General features: G+C 32.2%; 2 protein-coding genes across 5 annotated transcripts in view; both read right to left on the bottom strand.

Annotated features, from left to right (window-relative positions):
* Positions 1–3,137: 3,137 nt before the first annotated feature.
* LOC144844136 (uncharacterized) lies at positions 3,138–13,435 on the bottom strand. Of its 3 annotated transcripts, XM_078700878.1 has the most exons (10): positions 13,190–13,435; positions 10,950–11,020; positions 10,694–10,729; positions 9,232–10,283; positions 8,789–8,860; positions 7,565–7,693; positions 6,649–6,800; positions 6,107–6,193; positions 4,508–4,588; positions 3,138–4,040 (listed from the first exon to the last, which is right to left on the bottom strand). In XM_078700878.1, the coding sequence occupies exons 1-10, from the start codon at positions 13,252–13,254 to the stop codon at positions 4,022–4,024; spliced, it is 1,764 nt and encodes a 587-aa protein (XP_078557004.1). In that variant the 5' UTR covers positions 13,255–13,435; the 3' UTR covers positions 3,138–4,021. The 3 variants fall into 3 exon arrangements, with proteins under 3 accessions (XP_078557004.1, XP_078557005.1, XP_078557006.1); XM_078700879.1 differs by lacking the exon at positions 8,789–8,860; XM_078700880.1 differs by lacking the exon at positions 6,107–6,193.
* A 1,343-nt stretch (positions 13,436–14,778) lies between these two features.
* The window catches only part of LOC144844130 (receptor-type tyrosine-protein phosphatase epsilon-like), a 40,797-nt gene continuing 32,784 nt past the window's right edge, over positions 14,779–22,791 (bottom strand). For both annotated transcript variants that reach the window (XM_078700870.1, XM_078700871.1), the window contains 17 exons: positions 22,102–22,184; positions 21,258–21,487; positions 21,044–21,131; positions 20,826–20,896; positions 20,538–20,574; positions 20,248–20,342; positions 19,769–19,897; positions 19,178–19,326; positions 18,804–18,939; positions 18,294–18,443; positions 17,925–18,024; positions 17,433–17,509; positions 17,205–17,339; positions 16,746–16,880; positions 16,462–16,619; positions 15,994–16,129; positions 14,779–15,454 (listed from right to left, as the gene is read on the bottom strand). In XM_078700870.1, the coding sequence (XP_078556996.1) occupies positions 15,368–15,454; positions 15,994–16,129; positions 16,462–16,619; positions 16,746–16,880; positions 17,205–17,339; positions 17,433–17,509; positions 17,925–18,024; positions 18,294–18,443; positions 18,804–18,939; positions 19,178–19,326; positions 19,769–19,897; positions 20,248–20,342; positions 20,538–20,574; positions 20,826–20,896; positions 21,044–21,131; positions 21,258–21,487; positions 22,102–22,184 (1,996 nt within the window). In that variant the 3' untranslated portion in view covers positions 14,779–15,367. The remainder of the gene's footprint in view (positions 15,455–15,993; positions 16,130–16,461; positions 16,620–16,745; positions 16,881–17,204; positions 17,340–17,432; positions 17,510–17,924; positions 18,025–18,293; positions 18,444–18,803; positions 18,940–19,177; positions 19,327–19,768; positions 19,898–20,247; positions 20,343–20,537; positions 20,575–20,825; positions 20,897–21,043; positions 21,132–21,257; positions 21,488–22,101; positions 22,185–22,791) is intronic.

Raw genomic sequence — 22,791 nt, forward strand, 5'->3', positions numbered from 1 at the left:
TATTAGAATTCAAAATAAACACGTGACCAACAAAAACGGAAACAAAGCGCTCAGAAAGTGAAACACGTAGAGCAACAGAGAGCGTATTTAGGTCCATATTGAAGATAACTCGAGATTTTAATCAGCTTCTGTGTTAGAAAATATCGATTCTATTGAAAAACACTAATATGGTATGTTTATGCATATATACATAGCTATTGAACAAAGAAATCAGGACGATAATTTGGACAGTTGTGAATGTTATCGTGCAAAACAAAACAAACTTAGGCTACACTAAGATACAAAGCAAGCATGTTGCCAAGTAACACATCAGTATTGATTGGTTATCCATATTTTACTCAATTGTTTCACAGTATTCATTAACATATGATATGTTATCTTGTATTCTATTACATGTTTATTGCAAGTGCACTAGTATTTATACTTTTTAATGTAGTTAGCCTTAACGTTAGCTTAATTATAGTACTTCAATGTGACTGTGAGAAGTAGAACACGGTCAAAGAAATTATTTAGAGAAATGGATTTTATACGATGACGCCTACTAAATGAAATTCATGGGCTTTTGAATATCTATTGCTAATTCCGAAAACGGGCATTTTCAATACAAACAAAATCGTAAAGAAAACGTTTACAACAATTCAACAATTTTGATTTTTATACCAACTGAATAAAAAATGAAAATCGTACATAATTTAAGATTATTCGTTAGTTTATGAGCAAGCATTAACTTATCCCAAACAATGACCTGCATACTCAGCATTAAATGTTTGACAAATGATGTAATAACAATTTATATTAAACTATATTGATTTCCTTCAATTGCGATTAAGGAGAGATTAACACAATGGTCGTCGAAAAAATCCGTAGGAACGCGAATGAAACGTTAGTAAAGACCATTACCAAAATGACATAAAGCCATAAAGATATTTTGTTGGCACCAAAATGAAGATATATGTGAAGATCTGTGAAGTTCGTATACATGATTTAAGAGCACATTACTCCGTTAAGGGAGCATTCGATATGCGACGACCAACCTAGGTCAGGTCAATCGATGTATCGTAGGTCGTCGTCTGGACCTAAGCATCAAACATGTGTCGAGATGGGAAGCGAGGATCCGCGTCCCAATATCTTCGCATGCGCACAATGAATTAACATGACGTAGTTTGGTCGTCAGTTCGGAAGCTCCCTATAGAGTTTTGTACACCGAAACTGTCATTTCCACGTCTTACATTTGACGTAACCTAGGTAAAAATACCAATGATAATATGGAACATTATTCAACTAGTAATAGTTGTGAAATGAATGGTTCTAAATGTGTATATGCAGCTATTGAGACAGTTGAATAGACACATTGTAGGCCTATGCTTGTTTCAGTGTAAATAACGTAGACAATTTAAGGTGCTGTCATAACAAGAAATTAATTGGAACAGTAAATTTACATTATCTATTAAGTAATTATTCATTCATTCTAAAAAAAGAAATAGTACTAATAGGAATAAGTATAATTTTCTATAGTATTGTTTAAATACGACTGATTTACAGGAAAACCATCGATTTTATTAGTACTTTTGCATCATTGGGTAGCGCCTTAGGGGTTTGGTCCGCTTACAACCGAACATTATTAAATGGAGCCTAGGGGTTTCAGCCCGATAACTTTACACACGGGAATGGCTTGCTTATTAGTTAATCAGGTTTTTACAATATAGTTCTAAATAGTGTAACATGGCTGTCAGATTGTATTAGCGAGTGATTATCTTGGAACACAAGGTATTCTGTGTAGGATATTCTGTAGTAGATATATAACGTCGTTGGTAATCAAATACAATCAGAAAGGTAATCATACAGTTAAATACACTGGTTAAAGACGTATTTGCTATTTTATATTTAAATTTAAATACACAATTTGTCTCAATAAGCATTAAGAAATAGACACGCATCGAATTTGCAAGGAATAAATACAAATTTGAGCAATTATTGAGGAAATGTGATGGATATCAACCTAATCTACAAATGAGCTCTAAACAGGTAGTGTGTTATGAATATTATATGAATATTTTCTATCCGTTGAATCATAAACATTCAAAAATGTGTATACAATTATTTTTATATGATCTATACTCCATTAGCAAATACTTTACAATGATGTGGTTGTCCATTATTACGCGAGGAAATGCTACACAATGTGTTAGTAGGCCTACTGTATCTTGACGATCCGGCAGCCTATAATTTAACAATTTTCTCGAGAATAATTACCCGCCATAAACATAATACATCTATGTTTTTCTTATCAATCTGATGATGATGTCCGCATGTGTTTCGGCACTTGTTTGACCATCTCTTTGTTTGTGGTACTCATTCACTTGTAGCCCCGGGCTACCAAACTGAAATAATAAAGTACACGCTAAACTTGCACTGAGCCATCAAATCAGAAAGTGATTTTTACAATGTCTCATTTCTGGTCGTTTATAGATAATCATTAGGTTTGAAACAAGAGTGGAAATCGGGAGAGAAATCCGAATGATATATGTTACGCATACACCGGAGGCTACTTCAATGGGTTGCTGTACTTTTGGAATGAAAATAAAGAAGATTGTATCTACAGTATAGCTAGTGCTATATACAGGTGATATTTTACATCGGTACATGCAATTAATCTCCCTACTTTATTTCATAACCATTTGGACATTTTTGACATTAGGAACATACTTCCAGATCGTTAAAATGCATTGACATATCTGACATTCACTCATTTTCATTATTAAACATCATTTGAAATGTTATGTGTCTTCGTGTTCATTGTGAACACCCAATTATGATGTTTATGATATCTAATTTACTGCCTTCTTGTTTTCTATCCTTTTCTCTCTAATCCACATATTCACAAATCTGTGCTTCCGTTGTTTTACTTTCCTTTTCTCAAAACAACTCATGCAGCTCCCGACTACTTCACATTTCTTATTTCTTTCCAAGCACTCTCATCAGCTCTGGCAAAGCAATAGATTTTTTCTCAAAGCTTTTCACTTTATCTCTGTCTGGTTCTTTCTAAGATACCCACAGCCTTGTCTTTGAATTCAAATTTTATTTCATAATTACACATATAAATACCAAGGTATAAATATAAAAATGTATCTCTCGTTTGATTATTAGTCAGTTAATTAATTAATTTTTATTTCATTTATATGTAATCTTACTTTCTATGGACCACTATGGACCAGAGATTCCGAAATAAAAGATTGAATTGAATAGAAATTTATTTATTCCATTTTTTAGCTCTTCTCTTTTTTTATTTTTCTACGAAAGTGATTAACTTTATTAAAAATACAAAATAGCCTATTGAAAGTCTGATTTATCAATCTTCGTTGTTCATGTTTTTGGGGGACACAACATCTTGAATGTGTTGTGTTTCATCAAAGAGTGTTTAATGTTTTAAAATATCATTTGCCATGCTTTCTAAAGCTTAACACTTACTAATAAAATATAAATATAAAAGCGACACGTCTATTTCCGAAATACAGAGAGGTAGATACATAGGCATAATTGATCAGGTCCATTCTGTTATAACATAAATATGACATACAACAGTATCATAATATTATTTAAATGCAAACGCCTAGTTTGATGTTTGAGTTTTTCCAAAAGTTAAACATGTTCACATCGACAGGATGATTCGGTGCATGCTCAAGAAGATCAATGTAACTATTCGTGACAATCAGTATTTGAAGAGAAAGTGGAGAAATACAACTACTAAAAACGTAACTGTTGAAACTTGCAAAGCATAACCTTCCAGTCACTCCAATGTAGTCTTCTACAATCCCCCTAAATTTGTTGCAAGCGTAACATACATTTGAAACTAAATGTATTCCGCCATTGATGGTAAATCAAATGATAATGATGTAACCATTTTAGACAATACTGTACCAACATATCAGTCAGATCAAAGTCATTGAGAACACAATCGCTAATTATATGAAGATCGAATAATACGCAAATCACGATGTTGTTGTCGGATTAAATGATATGGTCACCTTTCCACATTAATTCTTCAAGAAAACAGAAAACATTTTGTTGATTAAAATATGATATTATAAATATTACGTATGTGTGTAAAACCCTTCAACCCTGTACGCAATGGTTCATTGCAAACTCTGACTATAAAAACCTTTTTAGCTGGAGAAACTGTTATGCCACGGTAATGATTATGTAAAGATTTATATAAACAATAGGCCTACAATATTATTTTTGGTTTTATTTATACAAATTTCTGCAAAATAAGAAACATAGATTTAAAACGCATGGAAAGGTCAAACAGGTGCTTAACAGATAATAGTGACTATTGAGTCTAATTGTCATTCTGTCCATGTTCATTATAATATTACTATAATTATTATGTTTTGAGCGTGCGCATGCCAATTTTTACTCAACAGCGGCCGCGACATGGGTTGCATCGTGAAAATGCTGTTATTGTCATGTATGTTGCGACAGTGAAAGGAGTTGTGGAAATGTTTACCTTGTGTGGGATGTTCCGGCTGATTGTATACTATAAAGCTTGTCACCGATACGTAGCTGAGTTTTCTTACGTCTTGATAACCTAAATAGTAAAAACACGTAAATAACCCATAATTTAATAAACAGTAATATAATAATGCACAATTCGGTTTCAAAAACACATATTTAAATTCGGTGGCCATTGAATGAATTATTTCATCTTGGTCTGTATTTAAAGCGCGTACATGCGTCATATCGTGTTTTTATTGATATTAATCAAATTTATGTATTTTGATTGATTAATTTGTTTTATGACCAATCAATTATTATAATTTGTAAGATGTTACGTAGTAATTAGATAAATGCAGACAAGTGTATGTGTATTTCACGACACCTACGGTATACATAGTTACATAACTAATTTAACTAAAATTAGTTTAGTATACGACAGATTCACAAGTGCTTCTAATTAGTGAAAAGTTGTAAGAAAAAATCTAAGAACAGAATACTGATAGCACATACATATAAATACATGATAGTAATACAATGAAGATAGCAAAGTGTTCCCGGAATAGGGGGTGGTCGTAGTGTTGAAATATAGGTTTGCTCCTCGTTTATCCACCAACAACAATATGTTATCGTACATGTTTTCGATTTATCAAATATATAAATTCAATTTCCAATTGTTTCCGTTATCAGCTAATCTTGTACAACGTAGTATTCGTGTACAGCGTAAAGTTAATAAAGTTACATAGTTGACGTAAAGCATGTACAATAACGTCACACTTTTCAATAACAAGTAAACATAACGTCATATTCTTACAAAATAGTTTAGGAAGGTAAACCCAGTTAGCCTAGTTGTGTATAGAAACAAACGAATAACAAAAGTTGTAGGTTTTATTATTAAATCAACTTTTCTTCTAAAATAAAATAGAGTGCTTTACTGACCATTTTAGAAAATTTTAAAAAATTATAAAAAATCCCATACGATTGTAATATGCACAATTGGTATTCGCACATCATTTTTGGACATGGTGAAAAAACGTCTTTTAGATTCCTTTGTGCAGCAGCAATTTAGTAGCAGCCGATTCTAGGTACGGTGTCTAGATTTCTCCAGTATCATAAGAAAATTCCATCTTGCAGCATCACATTTGTTCCACGTACAACCTTAACTAACCTTTAATCTAACTTTACATGGTATAGGTACCGCATGTGATACACATGAGATGCTGTATTACGACATCTTCCTATGATGCTAGGCAAATAATATTGTCGATGTGACAGCTCAGGGAATCTGGTAAATGTTAGATTAATTCAATATAGGCAAAGGTGCAAACTGTCTGTGGTACACCCACACTCAAACCGGTATAACAGCGAATCAAGTGATCATTAGTGTGTGCATACGTCATCTCCTACATTTACTCTAATTTTGCATTTTAGTTATACATTTATAATATTGTTTTGACGTATGTCAATCAATGGTGACATCTGATATTGATATAACAGTGTTCAGTGCATTAGTGGAAATCATTGAAATAAAGTTTCAACTACAAGAGGCACACTCAATTCTAGTCTAACTACATCACAACACGAAGTACAACAGTTGTACCAACATACTCACTTGTTTAATGTTATTGTAGTATCATTTGATGATATTATCGGATTGCTAAGTGACGCGTTTAAACGAGAAGAAACCCTCGTGTGTGATCTGTAAATTAAGGTATATTACTAGGTTCTAAACGGCATGGTATTTCATTCTAAACACAATAATAACATATCTATAAAACCAGGAACTACATTTCTGACTAAAATGTTTTTTATTAATATTAGTCATTTATCTCCCATACATACACATCTCCCCCATATGACCATGTGTGATAATGTATTTTTCAAAACTCAAAACTTGGGAATATATGTGTTTCGGCTGGAGAAAAAGTTCTTTTTTTACCACAAATGGGTGGGTTCGTTTAGAATTGCTCTGAGAGTTTCCAATGATCAGCTTCGGCCGATGAACTTAACCCTTGTAAAATATTGTTGAAATAAAATAAATGAAAAACCTCACGTAAAAACAAACCGAATGTTCCATTGCCACGGACAAACGAATTTCTAAAATAGTCCTTGGCAATATTCAGAATAACCCATACCATTGTATTCACCACTTACGTTGATCTTTGATATCTAATATGAGACTCGAGTTCCTGCTTCCAGGCTACTGTATTATTCACGCTGGGTGCTATCTGAGCTTGTTTTTTACTCTTTGGTAACGAACTTGACCAGCGTCTTTGTTCGACTGATGTTTCAGCAGCAAAATTATCCTATCGGTAAATAATAATACACTGGTCAATTGTTAAGCGTGGTTCCCACTAGAACGCAACGCAGCGACGTATCGACGCAAAGTGCTTTATTGCGTAATCACAAGTGGGAACCGACGATGCAATAGTGCTGCAAACATCGCAGGTTTGAATCCACGCAGGCGGGGGCAAACACAATTATTAGAAGTGCATTTGCTTACGTTGCGTAGATTGCGTTACGTTGCGTTCTAGTGGGAACCATGCTTAAATACCCCAAATGATAAATTAGGCTACCACATGATAGTCTAGTCTACCAAAGTCAAAATATGTTCTTGTTTGCAATATAAGTATCGTTACTGTGTTCGTGCTACTTAGTTTTGTTATATATAAAATAAGGGAAATGAACTGATTACATTATAAAGTTTTCATTTCATTCTCGGCTTAAGAATTTAAAAAGATTAAAGCCATTGGAATTTCTGAATACGTCATCGTAAATGAAATTCTCCATTTAGCTAATACACAATGCGCTATTTGTTTTTTGTTACTTAACTAAAAATCATCAAACATTGTTATGTGAAGAAACATACTAATCGAACCAAGGGTCAAGGGTCGAGGAAAAAGAATCGTCAGCACATAATTTCGACTAATCTACAAAAAAACAAGACACGCATTTACAGATTAGCGTCATTTAGTGTGCAATTTGTGCTAACAAGTAGAAAAAACATTAGAAAGGTTTACTAATTGATACTTACAATGCTAGCGACAGTCATGATTTTATTTTAGCTTACCGATAATCTTGAATTGCTTTTGGAGAGAAGACGGTGATGAGGACCGTGAAGTTTTTTGTGAGCTGATTCTATGGCTCGATGAAGCGGAGTCTTGTTAGTTGCTGCTCTAAATGCTGGTGGACCACGATGCTGTAAAAAGATAGTTGAGTAACATAAGAATACCACGATAATACTACTTGTTATTGTATGCACGTATATATAATTTATCGATATTACTCTATATTTAAAACAGTATAGGTATATGTTAAAACCAAGCACATTGGAAGAGATACAAATGCATGCGGTAGATCCGTTTTTTAGTTTCGCGGGTTTTGTTTGTTTTTATTATTTTTCTGCACACACACACATTTACAACTAAAGAACAAAATTACACTATTACAAAAAGAACAAGAGAACAGAAGGAGGCCAAAATGTTTGGAGGAAAACTTTAGGTCATGGCCACCAGATTAAAATAAATAAATATAAGTATATATATAAAAATAGAAAATAAATAAAATATTGAAGGTGTAGTGTCCATGTAACTTTAGCTTTTCTGAAACACTTTTGATTCAGTGATTCATTCGGGGGTACATCAAAATACAAAAATACAATACAAAATATAATAATATTAGTAAGTAGTTAAAAGTATTATACACACAAATATATACACAATTATCTTTAGTTAGTTAGGATTTATCCTTGTCATTTACCCATTTATTTATAAAAATCATTGTGCATTGTCTTTAAAGTTCATGTTAAACATTAGCGATTCCACATATAACCGTATTCGAATTGTATTTAAAATGATATACTATTTGAAGAATCAGGAAAGAACAGTTATTCTACATTTCAGAATTTAAAGTAGACTTAATTGTCAAAAATATCCCGACGGTGTCAAAGTCATTAATTAGCTTATAATAATAGCCTACCACCTTTCTGTTAACTCTTAATGACATACGGTAGTTTAACGGTAGGCCTAACGTCAGATTCAAAGTATGAAACAGTGCCCAAATAGTAGATCGAAATAATACTGTAGGGTGTGATTAACCTAATTACATTATTTCGTATCACTTTTCTAATTTGATACAATAATTATCACATTTTGTTTTAGTAACACATTGCTATTAAACTGATAGTAGTTAATGGTTCAACTTGTTGGTGCAAAAAGTAAAAACGTTACAACGATAATATTAAGTGCGCCAGTGAATCAACTCCGGATTAGTGTGCTATGCAAGTCATTCTCACCTGACGATTTTTAAAATTCTTCTTGAAACCAAAAATAGTTGTATAGAATTCCTGTAGGTGTGTGGGGGAAGTCTAACGGTCAAGTAAAAGGGGGATTATCATGTTTATCGAAGCCAAAATATTAGAGTATAATCATCAGTATAATTGTAACATAGAATAATATATTATGTTGAAAAAGAGCATTCCATTGACCTCTTTTTGCGCACTATGACACCTCGATAATAGAAGAGTTGAACTTGTAATACGAAGATGTAGGGAAAGTATTATCAGGACAATTTCATCTCACTCTTTTGTATTATTCCCTTCTAATAATTCAATTAGGCCTATTAATATATAAATAAATATAAAACAGGCTTCTATTAGCTAACAATGTTCCACTTCTTAGTTATTGATACATATGATTAACTGGAAGAGTTATATTTTGAATAATGTTAATAACCAACCTTTGGAATATAGTTAGCATCGATGTCATTACTTCTAGAGTAGGTGGCATAACCAGATAAAGACGTAAATGAGTGGGTAGTGTCTTCTTTGGGGTCATTCGTTTGCTTTATCAACGTTTCATCGGCGGATTTTGACGTCTTTTGTGGCAATAACGGTATCCTTGGCATGCTAGCAACGTTTTTAATTTCATTGCCACTATTACTAGATTTATGATTCTGATTAACGGGGGGCAGACCAGGAGATAGTTGAATATAAGTTTGATTATCAGGCAAACTGTGCGTTGTATTTTTTGATGCATCACCATTCTCATTCGCCAGAGCTGTAAATACAATATCTCTTTCATTGGCGTAATTCCTCTCGATACGTGGATGACTGTGTAACAAATCACCAATACTAACGTTTGCTGAATTTGGTAAAACGTATTTCTTATGTAATTGCAGATGATCCAGATTATAGTTAGAAAGAATGTCATTAACTTGGTTGTTATTGTTTGTAGGTTGGTTAACAGATACATTTGTTCCAGGTTTATGTTCTTCTTTTTTTGTGTAGGAAAATTTTATCTTGTTCGTTAACGCAGAAATATCCAGCGGAACGTCCAAATATGTATCGTTTGCAGATAAAACATGTCGCTTTGGTTGCGTACGAGTTTGCTTCTTTTCAGGTAAACTGTTTGAAGAGATTGGTCTTACTTTAACATAGTTCGTTTTTTTATTAGTTTCTTTATGTTTTTCTTCTTTAAAATAAGTTTTTCTACTAGGATTATCAACAAATGCTGTTGCATCGACTGTATTTTGTTTCACATTGCTTGGGTATGTTTCATTCCTTGTATTCTTCTCTACTTCTATGATTGATTTTTCCAAGTCAGTGCCATTCTTTTCAGATAATTCTTCTAATTTTAAGTTACCATTACAATCTGATTTTTCAACTGCTTTGTCAACTTTTCTTTCCTCTTGTTTTTCCAAGCTATCGTCGATGAAACTTTCCCAGTCTAATATTCCATTGCAGAAATGTTCGTTTGAACAAAGATATTCAACGGAATTTCCAGAAGTGCCTAAAAAAGGAACATAATATAGCTTTAGTAATTTTCTAGTCAATTATACGTTAGGTTATTAAAAATGTTTTATAGAGACAATTCTCCTAAAGGTGGTTGTAATCTGTAAAGATGGCATGTAAACACGAATCATATAAAGCTTTGAAACGAAGATACAATAACGTGCTTGAATGGATAAACTGTAGAAAAAATAATAAATGTGTGATGAGAAGTATATACAGTAATATGTATTGTTATCAATATGTTTTTCATGATTTATTTATTCCCGTATTTATAATCAATGCCTCCATGGTAGTATATCTGACAAATGTTCGTTGGACTATTACCAGTATCTGAACAACAACCAATAACACCGGACATTTTACTTATAGTTTGTAACAATATTTATGTTTTATTTTCAATTAACTTACTTTCTTTATATCTTCTCTTACTCCAAGCCTCAATACCTGTAATAAGAAACAACAGAGAATTGTTATATAATTTGTATAGTAATTCTTATTTAGTATTTGGAATCTATAAACTAAACTGTAAGCAAACGACTTATCTTAACAGGCTCCCATGCTGGTATATACAGTAATCTAATTAAATATGAGACCTTGTCACAAGTGGAATTATTAAAATCATACACTATAGAAATAATAGCCTGACTTTCAATGATTTTCTTACCAATGTTATACGTGTCACAGTCTGGCTTAACTGACCAACCGATAAGCTTCTCCCATTTTCTTGCCTTCACACTGTAAAAAGTATTCAAGTTTAAACTTAAAATATATTATACTCATGTCAGTTGGACACTGGTAATACTATCAAATCATTTGGAAAACTATGATAGTAAATGAATATTTTATCATTATTAATTTAAAACTAAATAATAGATATGATTTATCTAACGAGATTTTTATTTAACGATGCATAGTGTTACGTCATGTCACCTATTTTGTTTATTAAAGCGTGGTTCTCACAGAATGCAACGCAGCGACGTATTGACGCAACGTGCTGTATTTAAACTTGGTGGGAATTTTCTTACGTTGCATAGGTTGCGTTACGTTGCGTATCTAGCGACACATCGTAACGCAATATACGAAACGTAATAAAATGCCCTTCCAAACATTGTGTTTGCGTGAAATCAAACCTACGATGTTTGCAGCACTATAATTGTGTCGTCGGTTCCCACTTGTGATTACGAAATACAGCACTTTTGCGTCGATACGTCGTTGCGTTGCGTTAGTGGGAACCACGCTTTAGTATTTGAAGATATAAAGAACATTCACTTTGTCCATAAAACGAATAAAAGCAGGCCATCATTACATCAAAAAAATGTACCCAAAACTTGTTTGCATGCAATTGAGGTTTCCAGAAGACAATGTAGGTTCATACAATGAACCCATCGGTAAGATTTATTCATCCTTTTATCATTGGCCTATCTGAAACAATTTGTGTTATTATAATTTTCAATATCAACAAAAAAAAACACACTAGGCCTATATTGTATTCGTGCATTTCATACATGAATAGCGATGGGAGATGCATTTCGTGTCTAGAAACAATAATCAAATTGTAACGTAAAAGATTTCGCCGCATCGAAATACGATTAAGCAATTCTCGCGTGGATTGCTATTACGGTGATTACTATTGTCACACAGAATATAATTAAGTTGTAAAGCGACCTAGAAGAACATTACATTAGGTAGGGTACTTCAGACAGATAGTCTGTCGCAAAAGTGTCGAAGAATGACAATGCAGATTTGTGTACACGTATTAACAGGTACGGTACGAGGTAACATCACATTTCAATTTTTGACCTCAAATAAATATAAGACACACTAAACCGCATACTCAAAATGTCATGTTAACTCAAAACCAAACTTAGTATGTTTTTTCTTCAAATTCGTGTTTTATAGATACTTAGATTAAGCTTCTTTTTTTTTCTATGGATATATTATGTAATCATGGTATTCCGAAATAAAAAGATGAATGAATTATATTTATCTACCATCCAAAGATGTATTATTAGAGCCAGATATTCTATTCCACTCACCCCAACCTTTTTTACGAACTGGTACGCAGGCACTCCATCCACTTTTTAAATAGTATAAAAAGGAGAAAAGCGATCTACAAACTTGAACCCCCAACCCCACAAACCCGTCACCCTCAATCCCCTCTTCGGCTTGACAGACATATTATGACTGTTCCTATTTCATTCTGACATATTTTTTCTTTATATGTACAGAACCATGGGCTACTGAATTTTGTTGAACAGACGTTCCTCTGCAGGCACCGATTTTTATTTTATTAAATTAGCCTTTCCATGTTCAAGGACAAGTATAATATTAAAAAGAAATACGATAGATTAGAATATGATCGTACAGCGATGTAATCGTTCATGGATTAACCATACCAAAAATACCCTTGTTTTGTTAACAGTGAATAAATAGTGTCCCCCTGGCCTACGTGTCGGTTCACGGATTATTTAGCCTAAGGTAGTCGTTGCTATGGTTACATTTGTAAACCTGCTACAGCTTGGAATGTACGTCTTATATGCATAGTATTATAATTATAGTACTGTACAGATATTTAAATTTAAGAACATACAGGTAAAAGATATGTGATTTAGTTTTGGCATTATGGGGATGGCAAAATATAGTCAATAATTCTTCATGTGGTAATGCACCTCCTAACAGTACATTCATTTCCAAACGGAAAGAAAACATGGGTAGTAGGCCTATATCAGATGGTTCATGTGATTTTGAGCTCAGCTGGTATACACACGTACTTCTAATGGTAACTCACATTGCAGAATAATGCTCATAACTGTATAGGTATATATATAAGTTGCTCTTCTTATGACCATCAGTAGGCCTACTTGAATATGTAGGGCTAAATAGACACGCAATGTCGACACTTACCTGTTAACACTGGTAACGGGTTTCTTTGTAGTCTGGTTCCGTCGATGCATAGGCCTATCTATCATATTAAAATAGTCATCGGTCGTAGAGTTTCAAATAAGGTTTAAAATGTCGAGAGCAAAGTTTCTCAATCTTCCACGGGGTACTACCATCTTTAATCAATACACGATATAACTTTGTCTTCTTCTTAACGATCGTTTAAGACCCTGTTCATTGTGGACATGTTTGCCTGCGCTATGTATAATACAATAGCTTTTCACACATAATAATAGACATGATAATAGGCCTATTCGTGTAATCAGCCTGCCTCAGTGTTTCGTAATAATGACCTTTTTCTTTACGCTCGATCAATGAAGGTAAACCGATCGCTGAGTAGCCTACCTAAACTTGAAATATCGACTCAAATCATTTAATTAGCAATTTATTGACCATTGATTATTTTTTCTCAAACTGAATGTGTCATACAATCATCATTTTATTGATAGTCACGATTAGCGATAGATATTTTCACATTGTATTTAAATGTGAATACAGTTGAATAAATACAGTACAGTATGTGGGTTAGCACCCGCTCGTACAGTATCTTATAATGACAATAAAAAGCGTCTACAGTTTCTTGTCTGCAGGCTGTAACCTTTAATCATACGAGCTACCGTAGTCACATGTGGGGAATTGGGGTACTTGAATAAACATACTCTCTGTTCTAAACAAAGAATAAAAGTAAACATCACAGTAAAGCGATCGTTAATATCACATACACCAAACGGTCCAATCACACAGATTGCATTATAATGCCGATATTTATCTCTTTTATCGCAACATAATTTATTGGTATTTAAATACAAATCAAACATTTCAAAGTTCACAAACACTCCTTCACAGTAAAATACAAACCGTTCAAACATATCGGTCCAGCACGACATGATGTTCAATTTCATTAGTTTTACATTAAATACGCATATTTTACAAAAACTATTTATGCGATTTATTTTTACAAAATTATATTCCGTTAACACTAAGCAACTTTGCACACACTTTTTAACTTGTTACTATTTTATTATGTTAGTTATTAAGCTCTACATTATCACACATTATGTGACAATAAACGTGACGGCAGTGACGTATAGCGAGCCACTCACGAGCGGCGGCGGCAATCAGCTTGAGATAACTCGTTTGAAGGAGTTTAAAAACTAATTCATAAATATCAGGTCTTTTCTATACTTCTTGGCTTGCTAATCTGTCGTACCAGTATTATAACTTCAAAACAAGTTGTGCTGCTGGTGCGTTATAGGCTAATATCCATAAGAATATCACGAGGGGAGGAGAGGGCGTGTATTCATGAAAATACAACATTATATTTGTGTTTTCTCCTCGACATAAAAAATTGAATGTTTTGAAATACTGTAAACATGTGAAGGCGTTTACAGTGCATTGACTCTATTCAAGACACCCAAGTCTATAAATAGGTCCAATTTTCGAAATTCATTCATTCGAAATTTATATCACGGTAAGAAAAAACAGATTTAGGAGGGGTACTGTACAAATAAATACACTTTTAAAAATAAAGTATTTGCCAGTGCATTATTTATTAATTATGTGCAATTACAATACATAAAAACGTGCAATATAATGGTATTTTTTCGATATTCAACCGTTGCACCATTAATATAAGTAAGTATATAAGAAAGATATATTTTCCAAAAACGAATAAAAATGTCTAAATGAAGAGCATATAGGCCTAAAGTCATAATAACACGAATAGTATAAAGTCATAATAACACGAATGGTGTATAAAGTAATAATAACACGAATGGTATATAAAGTCAAATGACACAAATGATATATAAAGTCATAATAGCACGAATGCTGTATAAAGTCAATAACACGAATAGCGTATAAAGTCAATAACACGAATAGCGTATAAAGTCATAATACAAATGGTACATATAAAGTCATCCATAATAATACGAATGGTATATAAAGTCATAATAATACGAATGGCGTATAAAGTCATAATAACACAAATCCTATATATAAATTCATAGTAGCACGAATAGTATATACTATATAAGGTCATTTAAAGAATACAATTCTTTTTTAATAGGCATGTTCTGTAAGTATACCTATTTACTATCGTTCTAACAACTATTTTGCCAAGTAACAAACAACCTTCAACACTTATTTCTTATAAACAGTTGGATTTTCATACAAATGACAGTGTCCAATGTATGCTGAAATAATCTCATAGCAAAAACTGTACTGGTCCTGAAAAAAGCATAAAAAAATCGAAATAATGAATGAATATCCTGATAATGAAAACAATATTTTTGTAAATGGTATTTCTAAAATATCTTAATAATATCACTATATATTTAGTTTAATACTAAATACAGCAATATATTGTATTTAGTTTGTATTGAGCATTACAACAACAAAGTACAGCAATATGTAGGCCTATTATATTTTTTAAAAAGAAAAATATTAAGATATTAGGCCTATACAAAGTTTCTAAGGGAAAACTAATATAGACACCATTAGCAAAAGAAATATAAAATGGAGGAATTTAAACTAATTACAAAGGATGAAACTTCAGTCTATTGTTTGAACATTAAATCTTGGGTAATCTTTGGTAATTAAATCAGAAAAATACGTCGCTGCCTCGAAACACTACTGAAACTGGACCTAGTGAGAATACTCGAAACTACCACCATTTTCGTAGGCATGCTAAATGCATTGAACTAGACCTTTTCGGTTTGTGAGGACGGTTTACTTATACGGACAAAAATCAAATAAAATAAACTTACAATATTTTGAACTAAACCTGGTCTGTTTGTCCGCATTTTTTTAACCGTTTGAAAGACATCAATGATATTTTCCAGTTTCATTCTTTCAACAATTTCTATTATTGTGCAGAAGATGCCGGTCCTACCAACACCATTGCTACAAGAAAAAAGATACAAACTAAATTAATTTCAATGTGTAAAGTGAAAAAGGTGCAATATTGGTATACATCAACGTTATATTGTTAACATACAACTATAATGTTGTGTATGATGAAATACTGCGCCTTGTAAAGTTTGTGAGAAGATCAATAATGGAGGTCATACCTGCAATGAACAGCTACTAAATTAATTTCAATGTGTAAAGTGAAAAAGGTGCATTATTGGTACATATACATCAACGTTATATTGTTAACATACAACTAAATGTTGTGTATGATGAAATACTGCGCCTTGTAAAGTTTGTGAGAAGATCAATAATGGAGGTCATACCTGCAATGAACAGCTATTGGATGACTGCCATGATGATATTCATGTTGGTTCTTACCAACCAGCTCCAGCACCTCTAATAAGGTTATGGGATTTTCTGGAATGTCTTGGCTAGTTGGCCATCCATATACTTGATACATCGTTACTGTAGACATATTATCCTGAACCATAGTTGTAGAAACAAGTATTTTAGCATTTAATTTGTGTATATTTTAACCTACATCAGTAAGATTAAACTTGACCAAAAGTTATAGAAGTGAAGTACAAACACATATCAAATAGCTTACCGGCTTGTTATTGTTAGTGATGCTGAATTCTCTAATAGTAATTGCTCCTTTTGATTGATTTGATGTTAAAGTAACAACTAAAGGACCATATTGTTCAGTAGCACCTTCTTCATCCATCCAATACTTAGCATAAGACTATAAATTAATTATAAATAGGAATATATGAATCAGCTAAGATAATATTTTAATGAAAAAATGGGAAAACATGCTTATAAGTCTGGTGTCGCGAATCCTGCTGCTGCAGTGTTCGCCACTTTCTCACGCCTCAATTCTCTGTCCAGAGAGCTGATGATGATACTTCTACCAATCATGATCCAATCCATTTCATTTGCACATGATGTTGCTTGACGTCCTCGTGATCATTTTTTAGTAGTTATATATAAGCAGCAGCCACTAGGATATAGTAAAACATGTGTTATTAGGAGAACATAATATTGAGAAAATATTCAAAATTCTTACCGGATCATTTAAATCCATGTCATTGAGCATGACAACCGAACGAACGTTCCAGTCAAATATTAAACGCCACATATCTTCAACAGTGTTAGGTAAAGGCATCTGAGTTGCTACAAACTTATTGTTCTTCTTGTAACCCTGCAATTTTAATAATTAGATGCTTTTTTATTCTATGTATCACTTTGTGCTGTAGATCTGTATTAACTATATTAATTGTATATGTTTTCTTACATTGACAAAAGACGCATTGATATATGCATTTCCTCCAGTAGAACTCTGTGTCAGCAAATATGGACGATAACGATCAACTAGAAAAAAAAACACCCCACACCGTTAAGGCCAATTTACACAAACGAGCGGTACCGGTAAGCGGAAAACTGCGTAGTTTATCCACGTAGAATCTGTACGGGGGTTTCCGCTCTGCGTTGTGTGTAAATGGTCATAAGGAATAAAATAGATTCTACAGTTTTATTATCGTTATCACTCGTCTGTGTAAATTGGCCTTTATGCCTATTAGTTTAGAAAAAGCATAATGGAATTTCTCATTTAGGTCGAAAAAATGCTGATATAGTTTTTAGAATTGAAAATTACTACCATTATTTGGAAACCAGGCATATGACATTTAGACATTTGTATAATACTACACAAGCTATACAGTAGAGAGTCGGGTAAGTTTTTAAGTCAACTTAAACGTTGGTATGATTTTCTCCGAAATATACTTACTTGGTACAACGTCAGAGAAACGATTCTTGTTTTCGTTCTCTGGTAAAAGTGCCGTTTTACAGTGATCCATTGCAGGATGAGGAGTCACAAGTTGTAGAATCTAAAAAAATAACACATTATAAACACAAGTTTCTGGCTTGCTCAACACAAGTTTATCTTGGTTTTTCCTTTTGATTTTACTTGTTGGGACCTTGCCACTTTCAAAACTCAAAGAAATATATTACCATTTTTTAAGACACTTCTTTTTTTTCCAGTCTGTTTTGTTCTCATAAAATATTTGTAAAATAAAAGAAATGTTCTTTTTTTGAAAGAAATGAATGTTAACTTGAATTGAATTGAAACATTACATTGACTTATTATTCAACCAACCTCAAACTCCTTATTCAAATAAGACGTATTGGTATGCGGATTAATACGCTTTAATTCAGAGAGACGTTCTTGGAAATTACTTGCATTCATAGCAGTATCCTCACAAAAGCTGTATTCCAATAGGACATCATAGATAAACACATATTGATCCTGAAAATAATGATAATAATATGATAATAACGTATTAAACAATGTCTTTTATTTTGATCAACTATAGTGTTGTGAGTACGTTGTCTTTTACTAAAAACTTGACCAAAAAATGTAGAAAAAAGATGTGTATGTTTTTGTTGTTTATTATAAATTACGTGGGTCTACACATACATCTACGTTAATGGATAATAATATTTGTATTATATTTTGTTAACATTTTGTTATCAACCGAAAAAGTCTACAAAGCATGATTTAGTTGACTACGACTATGACTGTATTTCATTGCATTAAGTTTACTTTTAAAACATGTAATGGGAAGATTGTGTATCACTACAATTTATAAAATTATTTTAAACTTACAGGTGTGTACACCATGTTGATTCGTTGGTCTCTTAGTTTACGTACATAGTTGTAAACGTCAACCTTTTGTTCTTTATCAACCATTTCCATCATACTGTTGATAGCAATAAATGTTCCTGTGCTTCCAACACCGGCACTAAATATTTAAAAAATTAGTTCAGGAGGATGGTTATACAATTCTATTTCTCGTACATTGATTTATAGTTTTAGTATATTTTTTTTCCATGAAAGCCTTGTAAAATTAATGTAAGGAAAATGGGTTTAATTGGTATAGGCTTTATAATTTATTTTAACATTTCTTTGATGTTTTAAATGTTATAATATCTATTTTTTTTTATCATGCAAGTGCAACTTGTTATTAATAAAATAAGTACCTGCAATGAACCAAGAGAGGAGCTGGAGCATCCGTGGCACTGCACTTTACCTCTTTGATAAATCTTAGTACAGCATTCGCAGAAGGTGGCACGCCCATATCTGGCCAAGTTGTGAAATGAAATTGCTTGATGCATCTGTAGTCAACTTCCTGAATAGAAATACATAGTAGAGTTTATGCCTGAACCTTGTAATATATTCTTAGATGTTTGGACATCGTTTATATACGGTAAATCAGCAGACTTCATTACAAACTATATGCATGTATGATCAGAAAAAAATACAGATATACAAATAAAATCTATAGAACTGTTTATTTGATTACAAAGATAAATATATAGATTTAAGTCCCAACATATAATAGGATTAGAAAAACATAAATAAAAATACGAATACAACGCCACGCAGTTTTTCCCAGTAGACAAGCCCTAATTTACTTAATGAAATAATAATAATAATAATGAAATACTTGATCGTTAGGGGCTTTTACTATTTAAAAACATATATTAATTGACTTATGATTTACTCTGGTAAATTAACATTTTTATCATAAGATCAGTATGATTAGTATACAATATCGTTACGATACATACGTCTTTCCAAACTTTCAAGTACCGAATCTTGTGGTCTGCATAGCCTTCAATGGCCTCTAGAAGAACGTTAAATTCTCCATACTCAGCTACAGGACCCATGTTATCTTGCCAATATTTCTCACAGACTTTCTGAAAGTAACAAACAGTTCGAAAGGTCTGCAACACTGTATCGATTGAGAGGATTTGCTAATGATTTTACATACATATGTTGATAGATTCGATGTAATTAATGATTGACTAAGAGTATTTACTGATTTCTGAATTGTTTTTTAATCACAAACCACTGTAGCAGAATAACGCATTTACTTTGGTGACTCAGTGTCTTTTATTTTGTATTTTATTTTATAAATTAATTGATAATTTTCATTAAAAAGGCCTAAAAGTATTTGTCTTGATTTTAAATCTTATTTTACTATACATGATTCATAGCAACTAAAAAACAAAATAAAAATCGATCTTCAATCAGAAGAGATGATTACCTTATCCGATTCAATATTACTCAACATCACAATAGTTGCGATATTCTCTTGCCAAATCAAACGCCAAAAGTCAATCAACGAAACCTTATTAGGTCCTGAAATTAAATAGTACAAATAGCAATACTGGTTAATTGAGGTTCCAGTTTATGTTTAAATAATTTACACTACATGCAACAATATAAGATTAAGATAACATTAAGAATTTAAAATATGTTTTAATTATGAAATATAAAAGCAAAATATCTATTTATAATGAATACTAATAATTTTCACCATATTTTAAAACTTACCCTGACTTGCAATGTAAACATTATTCCGCTTGTATCCCTAGAAAAATAAACAATTGAAATGGTTAGTACAGTTTCAATATACTGACAGAGGCAAGACATTCTGGTATATTAATGGTTATGCCAATAATAAATTCATATATTGTAACCTTTCGAAAAAGATGTTAAGCAATTGAAAATGGTCAACATTATGTTGAGCATGCTTTATCTTGGACATTTACAAGCAAAGAATTTGCAAAGTTTACTGAAGTCCTTACTTTGGAAAGAGAGTGTTTGTAACACATTACTTACATGTACATAGCAAGCATTAATGTATCCAGATTCTGTGCCATTTCCTTCAAGAGTGACTCTCGAGTGATCATCTTTAAGTAAAAAGTTCAACAAAAGTAGATGTTTACAAGAGCAATATACTGTATCTCTGGTAGATTTTCCTATTAGTCATCCCATTCCTCCTTTCCCAACCAACACACTACGTAGCAGTGAAAAAAATATTAAACATATATACTTACAGGCAAAAATATTTTTAAATCGATTCTTTGAGCTGTTTGATGGTTGTGAAGCTACTTCCCATGGATGAGTCTGTCCTTTTGGAAGAGTCTATTACAATAAAACAACCAGAAATAAAGAAACAGAAGATACAGATATAGGTTAGGCCTACTATACTGATAATAGATAAGTTTATTGCATTACAATCATGTAAAAAAAAGACAAAAAACAACATACCCCATATTCTTTTAGAAGACCATCCAGTAGATTCAATCGCTTCTTGGCAACAAAATCTGGGAGATCATTCATGCCAATTGGTTGTATGGTTTTAACGTTCTCATACAATCTTTCGTCAAAGTTTTCAGATACTTCGGGAATAACTGATAAGTACTTAGCTTCCAATTCTATAGCCTCATACATTGATTCTTCAATTGGTTTTCGTAAACATTCGTAGGATTGGCTATTTTCTGTCATATAATATAATTAAAGTGAATGTGCAGACCTGATGTGATTGTCATTATAGTTATTTTCATTATACCAATGAAATATTTTTGTCGATTATTCTACAGTACACAGCATCAACAAATGTCTTGATCTTGATATACCACGTCTGTATCAACTACCCATGACCATAAAAGTATTTTAAGAGTGAAGTGGTATTTATAAAAAGGTAACATTTACTACAATTGACCTTTTTAGTTAGATATAAAAATAGAACGTAATTACAAAATAGATCTTGAAATTACTTGTGTGATCATAATACAATAAGACATAAGCTATGCAAAATAAAACAAAAGGAGCTTCTAAAACTGCAACTGAAGTAAACCTATGTTGAATCTTGCTACACCATAATAATAATATTAAAATAGTTATTACAGTGACACATTCGGGAACTAGCAAAGTCAACATCTTAAGCCGTAAAGTGTTAAAAGGTGTTTTGCCCCTTACTCGTTTCATGAATGTGTATTTTTTGGAGTTTCCCTAAACAGGAGTGTCCCCGGGTAAAAGGATGGATTCTATTTTATTATTGGGCCGTATGATCCTATGAGTATGCAACTATTCATTCTGTTGTTGCCTGTACCTGAAATATCATTTGTTGAATCATTTCTATTTCCTGCGTATTGCATATATGTATCTTCCTTTTTAGAAGACCGTTTGCGATTTCTGAAATTAAAAATGTCATTCTGATTTGAGATGATACAAAAAACATATAACAATTTAGGAAATATTATAATCATACAGTAAAAACTTTCAAATTCATAATAATATTATGAATTTGAAAGTTTTTATAAATTATAACAAGAACTATTTCTTACTAAAAGCGCTTCTCGCTTATTGAAAAATGTTTTTTATTTCAAATGTTTTTGAATGTGTCATTTTATTGTCACATAATAGTTATTTTACCTGAAAAAATGTAATTTAAAGCAACAAATACTTAAATTGTCTGTCAGACAATGTTTTTTGGGCTTCTTTTCTCTTTTTATATGTGAATAAATATTTTTTTTGTTACAGAAGTGAATACTCAATTTCTGTCACTTTAGTTAATTTTATTGCTAAGGTCAAGTCTGGGGGTTACTTCATCACCCTAGATATTTCAAGTGTGAAGTATCCTATTACAAGCACAAACTTTAATGGACTGTTTCGATAATAAATATCTGACAGTGAATATACCAACTGGAATCAATAAATTATAGTGGAGTTTCCATTTTCGCAAAACTGTCGTCCATAGAACTATAACTGCTGCTTGCTTTAGCTTCTACTGACGTAGCGG

Source organism: Antedon bifida, chromosome 6, assembly GCF_963402885.1.
Source record: "Antedon bifida chromosome 6, ecAntBifi1.1, whole genome shotgun sequence".
NCBI lineage: Eukaryota > Metazoa > Echinodermata > Crinoidea > Comatulida > Antedonidae > Antedon > Antedon bifida.

What these genes read in the sequence shown, in the direction of transcription:
- LOC144844136 (XM_078700878.1), bottom strand. Translation starts at nt 13,254, where the DNA reads ATGATAGATAGGCCTATGCATCGACGGAACCAGACTACAAAGAAACCC. An exon ending in ATGCTAACTATATTCCAAAG is followed by an intron (nt 8,861 to 9,231) that starts GTTGGTTATTAA and finishes CTTGACCGTTAG; the next exon opens with ACTTCCCCCACACACCTACA. An exon ending in ACTACAATAACATTAAACAA is followed by an intron (nt 4,589 to 6,106) that starts GTGAGTATGTTG and finishes TTTACTATTTAG; the next exon opens with GTTATCAAGACGTAAGAAAA.